The 13,507-nt window shown below is 37.3% G+C and overlaps 2 protein-coding genes across 2 annotated transcripts in view; one reads left to right on the forward strand and one right to left on the reverse strand.

The window, feature by feature from the left end:
* Nucleotides 1-13,507, forward strand: part of COMT (catechol-O-methyltransferase) — a 363,225-nt gene that overhangs the window by 319,996 nt on the left and 29,722 nt on the right. The window lies entirely within an intron of this gene.
* The window catches only part of TXNRD2 (thioredoxin reductase 2), a 32,570-nt gene that overhangs the window by 12,949 nt on the left and 6,114 nt on the right, over nt 1-13,507 (reverse strand). Inside the window, exons 9-11 of the mRNA XM_061465618.1 lie at nt 9,989-10,008; nt 9,525-9,616; nt 6,906-7,080 (exon numbers count right to left, since the gene is read on the reverse strand). Of these exons, the coding sequence (XP_061321602.1) occupies nt 6,906-7,080; nt 9,525-9,616; nt 9,989-10,008 (287 nt within the window). The remainder of the gene's footprint in view (nt 1-6,905; nt 7,081-9,524; nt 9,617-9,988; nt 10,009-13,507) is intronic.

Here is a 13,507-nt window from a genome sequence, read left to right on the forward strand (position 1 = left end):
TTCCCCTTTTTCCTGCCAGGCAGAGCCAAGAGAAAGCTTAGCACGCAATGGCAGGCACTGAAAGAGGAAAAAAGCAAAAACTGTCAATAGAGTCATTTAAAGACCTGTGACAACAACAGCTGAGTTTATCAAATCTGCAGGATAACACTTAACCTTTCAATTCCAGTCTATTTTAACATATGTACAGCCTGGTATTAATAGCTAGGAGTTACAAAAACTGTGGTGCTACTTTTAGTGAAATTTCTCTCTCAAGTTTACTGCCTAAATATTATTTCTGAAAGCAAAAATCAAACTTTAATACACTGAACTGAAGCTTTATTGGCCTTCAGCCCCATGCTGGCTCACCTCCATAAGCCAGAATTACACTTACTGATCTTGCTTCACCTCAAATTCAGTAGTTTAGGTTCAGGATTATCCAATGTGTCTTGGTAAGTTTTAATGTCAACTTCAGGAAATTCTGGTATTTCCCATCATTCACTTGTATTATAGAATCAGTTCCCACAATTTCTCAGCAGTATTGGGTCAGAAAAACATTTGTTTTATACCCATAACTTCTCAATTTTTTACATTTACAGCTTCCAGAAAGCATGACTTTACAGCTTACTTGAAAAACCAAGAAGGCAGTACAAAACTGCCAAATCATACCAGGCACCTAACACAGAGATGGCCTCCTGCCTCCCTCCCGCTAAAGCCAGCACACAAGCTTTTAATTTGAAGATGTCCACTGCCCTGCAACTGCTACAGAACAAGGACTGTATGACTGTATAAGACACAAGACTAGATCTAGCTTTTATTCAAAACAGCAAGATGTTATGTCAGACATCTAGAAGAAAAGTGCCATTCTAATCTGACCCTTAAAAATGCTACCTGCCTCCTGCACTTTTAATACCACACCACAATCTCATCTTCAATAAACAGATACAATAATCACATAGCTGTGAAAACCACACAGACCCCTGCCTTCAGGGCCTGCCCCCATTCACTTTTCACTTTAAAAGAAAAAAAACACCTTTTTGATCCGTTTCTGTAAAATCTAACAGCATTCCGAAGGGGGCTTTCAGCCAGTTTAGCTACTGAGAGCGACAAGAGACTGCTTAAAGCACCCATCTCTGACATGTGCTAGGCTGGTTATACTGTGAAGTGGCCTTTCTGTCCTATCATCTGCTGATGGGCTCTGGTTGGTAATCACACCTGCACACAGATTAAGGTGAAGGCAGCATCAGGCTGCTGTAACCTTCAGGTGCAGAACCTTCAACAGAGGAGACTGAAGCAGCTAAACTGAGAAGAAACCATAGGAATAGGCATAGTCAAGTAAGTAGCAGCAGCGATGAGTGACAGCATAGTCTTGCATACAGTAAGGTTTCCCAGGGTGATAAAGGTGCAGCAGACAGCAGAATTTTATAATGGGTCTTCTGCAGCTTCTTAATCACAGAAGCTGGAATGTCTGCTTGCTCCCCAGCATTTCAAAAATCCAAACTGGAGCCAACCAAGCATTTTATTATCAGGCATGATACTGCAGGTGGCCACTATGAGCATACTGCAGGGTGACAGGATGGTTCTTCTGGAATAAAACTTAAGCCCAATAGCCTTCTCCACTTCTTACCTATACACTGGCATTTTGACACATAACTTCATAACTTTACCCAATCTGACCTCAGTTTGATCTGAATCAAAATCTCATCCATGTTCCCAATCTTAGTACTCTCTCCCGTATTGTTGTAGGTGCCTGACACACTCCCCAAATCAGTTTCAAGTCCACTACCCTTTTCACCTTTAAACCCCTCCTTAAAACCCACAAATCATTCACTAAAACATAGCCAGATGATAATGACTAATAAAGACCCATTCCATGTAACTAATGTCCAGACTACAAGAAAATATTGACTACAGTAAGATTAACTAAGGTAAAAAAGAAGTTCAGAGCCCTTACCACATTGATAATAGCATGCACCAATTTTACAAGGACATTTTTGAATATTTCATTCATTGCTGATAAACCTTCACCGTGAAAAAAACCTGACCCTCAGTCAGTGCTAGGACAGTAACTGGTTCTTTGCCAAGTCTGCTAAGCTGTACTATCTCTTCTAGCATTGACTAGTAAAACTTATTACACAGAGGCGTCATCTCAGCAGAAAGCTTGTGGCAGCCATGGTGGTCCCAGTAAACATGTAGCCATCACCATCCGCTGTACATTTGAAGTTACTTGCATCTGGAGACATGTCACTTTGGTTCTACCCAAACAACAACAAAAAAAGCAACTCCAAGTGACATGCAACCAAATTAACATCTTATAGCACGCAACAGGCTTCTAACAATTCTATTTGTTTTGTTCTCAAGGTCCCGTACAAAGTAAAGTGGCCTGGAAACATTTTCTGAGAAGAAGCTACAGCTCACCTTCACATTAGTATTCCCACACTAAGCTTGCTTTAACCAGAGGTTTTGTATAGCCTTAATGATGGCTCTGTAGTCTCAAAATGGTACCCAACAACCATTCCCAAGTGAGGCATCAATCTCCTGGACGTTTATGTGTGAACAATATCTACATTCTGTAGAAAGTATCATAGTAATTATACTGGTTTCATGAAATTTGGAGCATTTTCCACCATTATTTTTATTTATGTATACCACCATTCAGATAAAGGCTAGCCATCACCTATCAACTCTGAAAATAGGTTTGAATCCAGATTAGAGGCACAGCCAGGCATCTAAACTTTTCCTAGCAGGAAGAAGGGATTTTTATAGTTACAAGCTAGTAAAGTAAGTAGTGTAACAGTTACACTCAAAGTTTATGGGTATGTTAAACAAAAGAAGGAAAAAGTACCATCCAGTCCTCTTTCAATGCAAATTACTAGAACATTAAAAATTGCCCTGTTGAATAAAGTCTGACTGAACGTCATTAAAACTAGATATTGGGAAACAACCTAAAAGCACTGGCTGATGTAATGGGAATGATGGCTTTCGTTAGGACTACAGAAAACACATCTTGCCAAGACAGTAAGGAATTAAAAGTAATGAGAAATAGACATGGGAAGTTCAGAACAAAGACCTAGAGCTTCAGCAAACCACATCACATTAGCATTAACAGCTCTCTGAGATCAACCAAGGTGCATTATTTTTCACTGAATGGTTCAAAGGTTAAAGACCTGTTTGCAAAGACAAATCTAAGGCCCATCCCCTTTTCTATAGGGGTTGGCAGAGAGATGCCCATAGATTCCAGCGATATTTTACTATATGGGACTTTTCAAAGAAAATCTCCAAACAAATTTTCTGTTTTCTTAGTTAATCCAAACTGATTTGGTTGTAAGACTTGAAGAAAACTGCTATTAAAAACAAGTTATGTACTTAAGCCTTTCTTGATACTGAACAGCGATTATCTTATTTTACTGCACTAGAAAATAAATATGCCAAGCAGCCAGTCTGACACGAAGGACAACATATGTGATAGCCCATGATGTGCAACACCTGATACCCATTCAGCTAAAGTTATAATTCTTTTTTATGGCAACGATGATACTATTTCAAAGACACAGTGGTGTTCCTCTAAGCTTATGAGTGCAGTGGAACTTGAAAATGGTTGTTCTGCTGCTCTCATCAGGGAAAATCTCTTTTTGTAAAGCTAAACTTAAAATCTGCTGCTGGTCATTGCTCTTTCTGTTTTAGTAGCACATTACACTACTACTGTGTTTTGCTAGCATACTACTTCGCTTTCTCTGTCAAACTAATTCTAGGATAATTTGTGAACACCTACTTATTTTAATCATCAACTCAGTGTTGCTCCTCTGCACAGTAAGACCTCATTAGCATCTTTTCTATGGACTTTGTGAATAATCAAATTCTGGTTACAGCAGTGATCTTTTGCCACCTATTGGAAATTCAAATGGAAATACTACTCACCAATTGCTTTTATATATTAGCTGTGTTGCAACTGCCGCATTTGATTCACAGGTTTCAGTCCTCCAATAGCTGAAACAAACCCATTCTACAAACTTTGGTCTCTTGCAACTTTGTCCTTTGCAACTCAGCAGTTGCATCTGTTTATAAAGGCGCCAATCTCTACCCTTTTCTTTGGATGAAGATCCTGTGCAGTCTGTACATGCACACCCTTACCACTGCTTTGCAGCTTGTGTATATCAGGCACCTAACACATAAATGTGTCCTTAAGAGCAGAGGCAATACTATGTAAAATTAAAAGTTTATTGGTTCCATGTTGGATGAAAAAAAAATCTCAAAACCTTATAATTTGAAGAGAATTCTCACAAAAGCAGAAGAGAGCAGTAGTAAAAGACAGAAGGATATTACAGGACTAAACAGGCAGAATCAAATATAGGTCAAGAAAGAGCTGTTCCACTGATCTGGAATATAGCAGTATAGTCACTTAGCAAGGTAACAGGCCTGTAAGACTTACCTACAAAAGCTTTGGATTGAAACCTTTAAACTACATTAAAAGGTATCAAAATGAGGTTTTTTTAATTCCCCCCCCCCCCCAAATATTTTGACTGGTTCAAAGAAGCTACTGGAAAAGCAAAGAAAGCACTGTGCCTGCTTTTATTGGCTTATTCATACAAGCAGAAAATCACACATTCCAGAAAAGAAACAGAACTCTTCATAGAAAGGCCATATAAATCTTTTTCCAAGGGCCTACATTAGGAGATAATACTGAGGCTCACAAAACTCAAGCTATATGCCACTGTCAGTTAGTATTTTTTCCATTATTCATAAAATCCCGCTAAATTCCATGATGTCCTTTACAAAAGTTAAGGAAACATCTACTATAATTCAGGCTACAATTAGTTAACAATAGTGGCTGCTTTTAACTAACTCTCCAAGCTGACTCTCTTCAATCAGTATTGTAACTGGCACATCTGCAGACAGGAAATCCTCAACACTACCAACTTTCCCAGCCTATTATCTGAGACACCTGGTGTGGGTGTGTTGATACAGAGCAAAACAATGAATCATATCAACTGCACATCAATTAACCAGCTTTAACTGTTAAAGTGTTTAATCCTTAAAAGTAGAGTGGCAATTTGAACGCTGGAAAAAAGAAATCAACACAAAACCCCCAAACCCTCAAACTATTAATTCTGCAGCTTCTAAATCCACTGTAATTCAAATCTGTGACAAAAATTACTATATATGTAGTGCTCTCTATCAAAATAGTGAGTGAAGTCATATTACAATGGAGTTGCAATAGTATATCACGCAAACTTATCTCATTATAATTACTACTAAACCAAGATTATATTCTTATTATTTCAATTTAATAGCTCTTTTTTCCATCTTTGACAAAAGCAAACAAATTGACTTGACATTTCACAGGTTTGACTCCATCTCAGTGTACTTCTGCCAGAAAGCTTGAGAAAAATCAAATACGGCATTTAGAAACCCACTTTTTGGAACCATTTTCATCTCACCTCATGAATATTACTCTACAGTTTTCAGGGTTGTCACATCTCTACCTAGCATGATCTTTTTTGCTCTTGGTAAGCACTAGTGTCTTTGACAGGTTCTGGGGAGTGTAAGCCATTATTATAGGATTTTTCCACAATTTATAGAAGCCCACTGCATTTCTAAGAGAATAGTAACCACAGTAAGCAAATGTTTGTCACAACACACAACCTGCTTTCTGTTTGGGGTATTAGGAAGACATAAAGCTGACTTAACTAGGGGAAGGGGACAACAGATTTAGTCCACTGGGCAAAATAAAAAAGCTGTAAATGATCTGTTCCTGTTTCCTGTAATGGATATATTCTACAAGCATAAGAATTTAACTTTATCTGTTATTGCCACTACTCTAAACCAGTAGTGTCAGATCAAAAGAATAGCATAAAAATGAAGGAAGTTAAAGGAATTACTAAAGCTGCTAGTAGAACTGATTGTTCTGCATCAGAACAGATTTCTTGGGCAGTAAGTTTAAGCCTATTTACTTTGTCCACAACATATCATCTGCTTGCCAAATATCACTACTACCTGTAGCCATCCTTTATTCACCTAGAATTCCAGATGTTCCAAAAGCTTTATAAGCACAGAAGACAAAAGGTCTCCTGTTCTGGCAGGCTTGCTGTCCATCTGAACCGTTGTAGGAACTGAAGGCCAACTCATAACAGCAACAAACAAGTAGTTTAGAGAGGCAATTCAGAGAGTATTTTTGCTCCTGTGGGCTGAAGCCTTCTACCGTACATCATTTACTATGTCAATCCTCCCAAGAAGTAGCATTTGACTCAAAGGAGGCAAAAAAATGATTTAACTCCCATTTCTTATGACTATGCTCATAGCCATTTGTCACAAAAATTCTTTAAGACTGATTAACTTAGGCATTATATGTCAGTTCTGAGGGGTCTGATATGTGAAAGTTCCTAACCAGATTTCAAAAAGCCTTAAAATCCCAAGGTTTCCTTCAATGAACTCAGATTTTTAGGGACAATTACTTCTCTTTCTCTGAATTAAGATGATGACTGCATTAATAAATATAAGTAGCACAGTTCAGAAAAAATCCTAGAAGAAATGGAAGACTCTTGAATAGGATAAACAGGAAATTACAGCAAACAGCTTCATGAAAAGATCAAGACTATGGACTTAAGAGAACACTATCCGCACCACAGAGGCTGCTGGAATTCAAGCTCTCACCCTCTAGTAAATGTGGGGAAGGCCAAATGGTCTGCCATTTATTGCAGCTCATGCAAAAGTAGTTACCACAGATTTCTTCCATTCACTGTAACTTTCATGTGTTTTTAGACTGCAAGTGAACAAGTCAGGCATGCAAGAAAAGAATTAAAAAACTATCAATGTTTATGTCACTAAATATTTAAGACATACAGAAAACAGGAAGCCCCATGCAACAATGAGGGGACTTAATTTTCAGAATGGAAAGCATTGCAAATAAATGTTAAGATAATCAAGTTTACCTACTGCCCACATCACTGTGTCAAAGCAATCGGTTTCTTCTGTGCCCAGGTCAGTATTTTTCCAGGTCACCTGCAACCTGTTGCTCTCCAATTTTTCAACTTTGGTTGGGAAACATCTCTTTAAAAATTTTGTGCCGTAACATTCCATGTGCTCAGTTACTAAAGATGCCATTTGCTGTTGATAGGGGAAAAAAGAAAATTATTCTTAGATACACAATCTTTTTAATGTAAAACATTCCTTCAGCTGTCTTCGTGAAAACACAGTAAATACACTGCGCGTTTCAACATTCTTTGTCACTTAGTTACTATGCGTTGCCAACACAATAATTTACACTATGACCTGCAACTCAATTTCAAGAGGCACCTACATCTGAATATTCGAATTGATCTAAAAAAAGATAACACATGAATAAAACAGCTGCTTTTAATTAATTTGTTGCTTATGCAAAAAGGCATCTAGAACATATTCAGTTTAACATTACCATAATTACCATTTTCTGGCAGCTCAATGAGAATTAAATACTTTCATAAAGCTACGGAAGAAAAATATTTCCCTTTGCCATGACACCTGTCATTTCTCTGCAATGACTATGAATCACTAAGGTTTCCTGGAAAGTTCTACTGCAAAAAGGAAATAATACTTTTGTCCTAAGAGCCTGTTTGAAATAATGCCACACCACAGTCAAGTAGTGAAGTAGTACATTGACAGGTTTATCCAAAGATGTCATTGCTCTTGACTGCAGTAATTCAGGTTGCACTTTGTCAAAGGATGTGTTTATTACTTAAAGGAGATTATCACAAAACCACTCGCACAAAACAGCTACATGCAAGCTCTCAGCTTACCAAACTTTATTTTCGAAGCTGATATTAACTAATATGAAGACAACAGCAGGATTCTATCTCCTCAGAAACATGACAGCTCACTATCCAGTGATTGCTAACCAGTTTCCATCAGACTCAATGTGACTACAGACTGAACACACTTGTTTTATCTCTATTAATGCTTTCTTAACCTTGAAATTTTCATTGTGTTCTCCCTGCCTACAAAGGATTGAGTTCTCAGAGACAGCCCTACTGTGTTTTATGAAGTGCCACACACACACTCTTAACACCATTCCCTGCTTGCTCAGATCTCATGCTGTTACAGGTGTAGATTTCCTCAATGAGGAGTGCAAATCCCAACACACATTCTTACACAATGTTTTGCAAGCTCTGGTACACTTACTACTAGTTTTAAGGAAGCCACTTCAAAGTGGGAGCGGCTGGCACGCAAGCAGGAGCTGTCACTACCTACCTGCAGTGGTAGTTGTCACTGCTGCTTCTAACAGCAATATACCCTCCTCAAAAACTATGCTGCTACATATGAAAATGATTTTCCTACACACTCTATGTGCAAAGAAGTTCTTAAAAACAAGGCCACAGTTCTATCACACTTTCACCAACTTCAGCCTGTAAATGTTTTGCACCATTGCAAATAAGCATTACAAAAAGTCCTAATTTATAATACCAGCAATAATTAAGTTAACACATATTCAATTCCATTCTGAAAACACTATTTCCAAGTGATTAACAGGACGCAGTCTTCATTCTTGAGGCTGCCATCTGCCAAAGTTATTTGTCTGAGATAAAAATTGTAAACTTCAAAGAAAAAGATCACTGCATATGTGAGTGAAACCCCAGAACTCTCTTCATTTTAAGGACCCTACAGAAACTTTTCCTCAAAGTAGTGTTAACATTAAATCTTGCAGGGACAGAAGAGTCACAGTCACCTTTAACATACTCTACCTACAGACTGAGGGACCAGGACTCACGGACCATCAAAGACATCCTCTAACCTATGAACAGGGGCTATAATCTCGCATCCAAGTAACACCTTTATTGGATCCAGTAAACCTGCTGTATTACCTTCTATTCCTTCTTTAAGGCAGTTATGCTTTTGACACAAATCCTATACAAAACCTTTTGTTGTTGTTGTCTTTTCTTGTTGTTATTTGTAATTGCTTTTATTCTCTTTATACAGGAATGGATTTCTGGCCAAAACTGGTTTCTGTTTTGTCAGCACAACCATGACCATTTATACTTTTAAATAAAATTCCTTAAAATCTTTCCTAAATGTGAAACACTTTTTTCTTTCTTAATTTCCCTGCCTGAAAGTTTCTGCTTTTAATTTTCTCCAGCTTAGGGTTGATAGTTTCACTGAAATCACTATATACTTGTTTTACCTGTTATAACTGCCACTGTTTTGAAAGTGGTCAAGATTTTCAATTCCTATGTCATTACAAACTTTTGGCTTAGTGATTTATTTATATTCATAATAATGAACTCCACATTGAACTACGTGTTAAATATCTTTAACTCTTAGAAATTTAAAATTATTTTAAAGGGATTGTCCAATGTTTTTTAGTAGTGGCATAAATCCCTCCCTTGCTTCCCAAACTTTTCAATCTTGCTTTCAATTAGGCAGGAGAGTACAGAAAAACAAGAGCTAATATATACAGTTTCTCTTCAGAAAGCACATACTAGGACATGTTTGGAGACACATTTTCTTTAGGAAAAAAAATCAAATACACTTTTTAATATATTTGCTTTATAAGGAGATGTAAGATATTCCTTACTCACCTGATCAAATCCACGAAGTGGGATACTTCGCATCATGACTGTAGTGTCCAATCCAATGCCCGTTAAAAATCCAGCACACTCAAGTGAAACATCTAGTGAAACATCAGTTAAGGAAATAGAAACAATAATTTCACATCAATGCAATATAAAAGGGTAGTATATTAAGTGGGCTTTTTACCTAGGCATCTCCTCTCTCAGACATCTTCAGCTTGCTTTTGTTGCATAGAATAAAACTCCAAAGCCTTAGAATATTTTCCTCATAGATCACATCGGTTTTAAGATCCTGAGAATTTATCCTCAGCTGACCTTAATTCCCATGATGTTACTGCACAGAAAACTATTACTATTCTATTACCAACTCATCTATGTGGTGTGAGCAAAGGAATTCTGAAACCTGAGCTTTCACAGGAAAGACAGCTACGCTGCTTATAATCATAAATCATCACAGCTTTTTCAAAGGATACAGCTGGCTCCTACAAGCAACCTGTTACATAAAAAGAAAAAAAGAATAAAGCAGTGAAATAAGCTTGTGCATATCTCTGCACAACCAAAAATAATTTTCTGAAGTATGTATAGTTACAAAACTACAGGTTTGAGGGGTGGATGTGGCGGAGGTGCTAGAAAGAAAGAAAGAGCAGGGCTTGTCCACTTCCACAGACAGAGGTATTACCAGCAGGTGGGCTTATTTTAACAGAATGAAAAAAAAAAGAACAGGCTTGTAAGACATAAAGAATTGGGTTTGTCTTGTAAAGAGATACTTAAACACATACTCAGAAAGACAAAGAGAAAAAAGCCATAAACAACTCAAGAGAAACCAGCAATGTTAAGAGATATCACAAATATTTCAATTGCTTTCTACGAAACACCTCTGTTGGAAACATCTGGAGTGGACACTTACAGGTTTTTCCCACAGTGCCTATTGCTGCTGATACCTCATCTTTGCAGCATCTCAGCACCACTGCCTCTGAGACAGTGGGCAACATACAGAGATGTGCAGCCATCTTGTCAGACTTCATTGCATCTCAAAATTTCTAGAGGTGTCGTATTTATTAAATACATATTTTTAATTATTTTTAAGAAAACTGACACTCAGGTGCCAGACAGGCTGCACTCACATTCCTTTGCTGTTCATGCATTATGCAGACTTACTAAAATCTCACAGTTTGTCAATGCATTCCACATAATATTTCCACTTACAACAAAGTCTTTTGTTAAGTTTTTGAATTAGGAAAAAAAGCATCATTAGGAATCAAAATTTCTAGTTACTATGAGAACAGTGTGGAATGTTAAGCTCTTTCTGACTATGAATGTCATCTATGGAAATGCATGTTTTATAAAGAACTTTCATCCCCATGCTTTATTAAGAACTTTTTATCAAAAAACAGCAACTAAAAAAACCCCCACAAGATGCAGAATCCACCTGAATATTTGGCACATTTTTTTCCACTTATTTTGGGCATTTTTTTTTAAAGCAGGTCTCTCTGAAAGCCATATTCAAAAGTTAAAAAAAGAACTTTGGATTTTGGGGTATGGAAGAAGTAGTTTGCTAACTATGTTTTGGAAAGCTAGAATTTACCTGAATTTTGAAATTTATTGAAATATCAAAATACAAACTCAAAATCACAAGGGGAACAAATGTAAAGTATCATCCCATGGCCTACACATCCCACACTGGTTTGTATTCTGGGTTTTGCTTGATTCATGGCTGAAGTAGCATACACTACTGTGGTGCTTCACAAAATAAATATAAAACCTTAAATCCATGCAAAAACACACACAAACTGGAGGCTAACACAAAGTGGTTCATTCATTGCAGTCCCTTTATAAGGAGGTGTCATTCAGCAGTTTTAACTCAAACTTACAAAGCAATGTTCCTCCCCCTGCCCTGTTATCAGGAAAAGTATTGGTATACGTGCTCACAAAGACAGAAATATGTTTCATAGAAGAACATCAAGAACTTTTGAAAATTAAAATATTTTATATGTGAACATGTATGGCAACTAAAAACAAACATTAGAGGCATGGTGGAGCTCTATAGACAGCAAATTTGGCTTTTTGTTTTGGCCCTGGCACTGACTAGACACACATCCCTAGGAAAGTTATTCCTTCACAATAGTGCAAGAGAGAAACAAGTCAAATACTTACAGATCTCTTTATACACAGTCTATACTGTGCTGACAGCAGAGCAAAATAGTACATGAAACACTGGCCTGCGGCCTATATCTTACCCTAAACGAACCTGCACCATTTCCTAGTTATAACAGAGGTGCTTTTAAACTTCTGAGAAGTGCAGTGCAGACATGGGGGCTGCTGCTTCATAAGCCCCAGGGATTGCAGAGTCAGTACAACACATTTTCTCACAAAAGACACTAGATAACATCTATCTATCCTATAATAAAAACATACAATTTCTGAAGGTGTACAGAGAACACGTTGAACTAGAGAGATTAAAATCTGCTAGTCTGGGTTTTACATTTGGCAAACTATTTAACGTAGGAGGAAATAAATTTTTCCACCAGCATTAGGGCATCTGATCCATCTGCGAATGGATGGATGATCACCCTTTCTTTAAGTATGTATCTCCTGTGAAGTGATGCAAAAAGCCACATGCTGCCCATGAAGAGCTACCTATTGGAGATTAATAGAAAGTAGGATGAGAATATCTGTAATGTGGGCATATGTTTGCTCTTCTTTCTCATTAGATGAAAACAGGATGCCAGCTGGCACTTACTCATAATATCAGCCCCACATTATTCACAATTTCTTCTACAGAGTAGAGGGTTCCTGGGCATTGTCAGTGTCTAACAGAAAAGTTAAGAAAGCAGAACCTAACCTCCTTCACACCTGCTCAATCTCGCATTCATTCTGAACATATTTCAAGGCATCTTTTCTAACTCACTCTGCCAAAAGCCTTCATCTCAGTAGCGAGAATTTCTTCACACTATTTGTATACCTAAGGAACTTTTAAGTTGTTTAACGGTTTGCTTTCTTTTTAATATGAATAACTGCAGGACTGACAGTTCTATAACCCCCAGGCATGTAATTTGTAGCTGAGATATGTACATTTGGAAAGGAAGAAAAGAAAGAGTAAGTACAACACATCTCAGACTAAAAACAAAAGGTGTTAAACTGAACCTTGGGAATATTTATAATAGAAACAAATCCGACAGAAACAAACCTTCAACAACTCCCTCCTTCATTTGCTAGGACACAGCCTGATAAAGCACAGAAATGCTACTGTAGCCCCTGCAGGCTTATTTTGACTAAATCTCAGGAATGCAACATATAAACACTCGACTCCCACATTACACTGTTACAACTTGCATTAGCAGTAACTGGACAAAAGCCACATTTTCACAGAAACATCTTACAGGGATAAATCTTATGTTTAGTTTTTCGGGGGGATGGGGGGGTGTTTTGTGTTTTGGTTTGGGTTTTTTTAAATTCCTCACATAAATCACACACTCAAAATTCAAGAGGTGACTGATATACTACAAACAACAGCAAAATTACTTTGCTTTTCAAACTGTACCAAGGAGCCTTGTTTATCTATTTGATGTTTAGCTTAACACAGTGCATTTTTTATATTAGAAAGTCACAGCCATGAATGGTAGCTCTGTTTTCATTCAGAACACCAGCATTATAGTTTCACTTCTTTTTCTTTTATATACTTTGTTTTTTCTAGAATTGCTCAATAGAGAAAAGAGAAAAAAAAGTATTATCTGACTCCCATGCTAGAAAATGTCTATTTCCCATCACAATTATTTGGATCAGGAAATTGTCCTGCAGTGCAAAGTTAACTCGGAATCTTACTGCACTATGTGCTGTGAGAAACAAAACTATGGCATTTCAGTATTTCCATTAAAGACAATTTTTTAGTATTTCAGTTAAAAAGCAGCTCCCAAGGCATAAGAAAAGGCAAAAGTAACCCAATTGTCTCACTGTATTTTCTTTTGTTATCAGAACTGGCAACACTTAAGAGT

Source organism: Pezoporus flaviventris, unplaced genomic scaffold (genome assembly GCF_033815535.1).
Source record: "Pezoporus flaviventris isolate CSIRO_AGI_PZ_B2104156 unplaced genomic scaffold, CSIRO_AGI_Pfla_v1 ptg000041l, whole genome shotgun sequence".
NCBI lineage: Eukaryota > Metazoa > Chordata > Aves > Psittaciformes > Psittacidae > Pezoporus > Pezoporus flaviventris.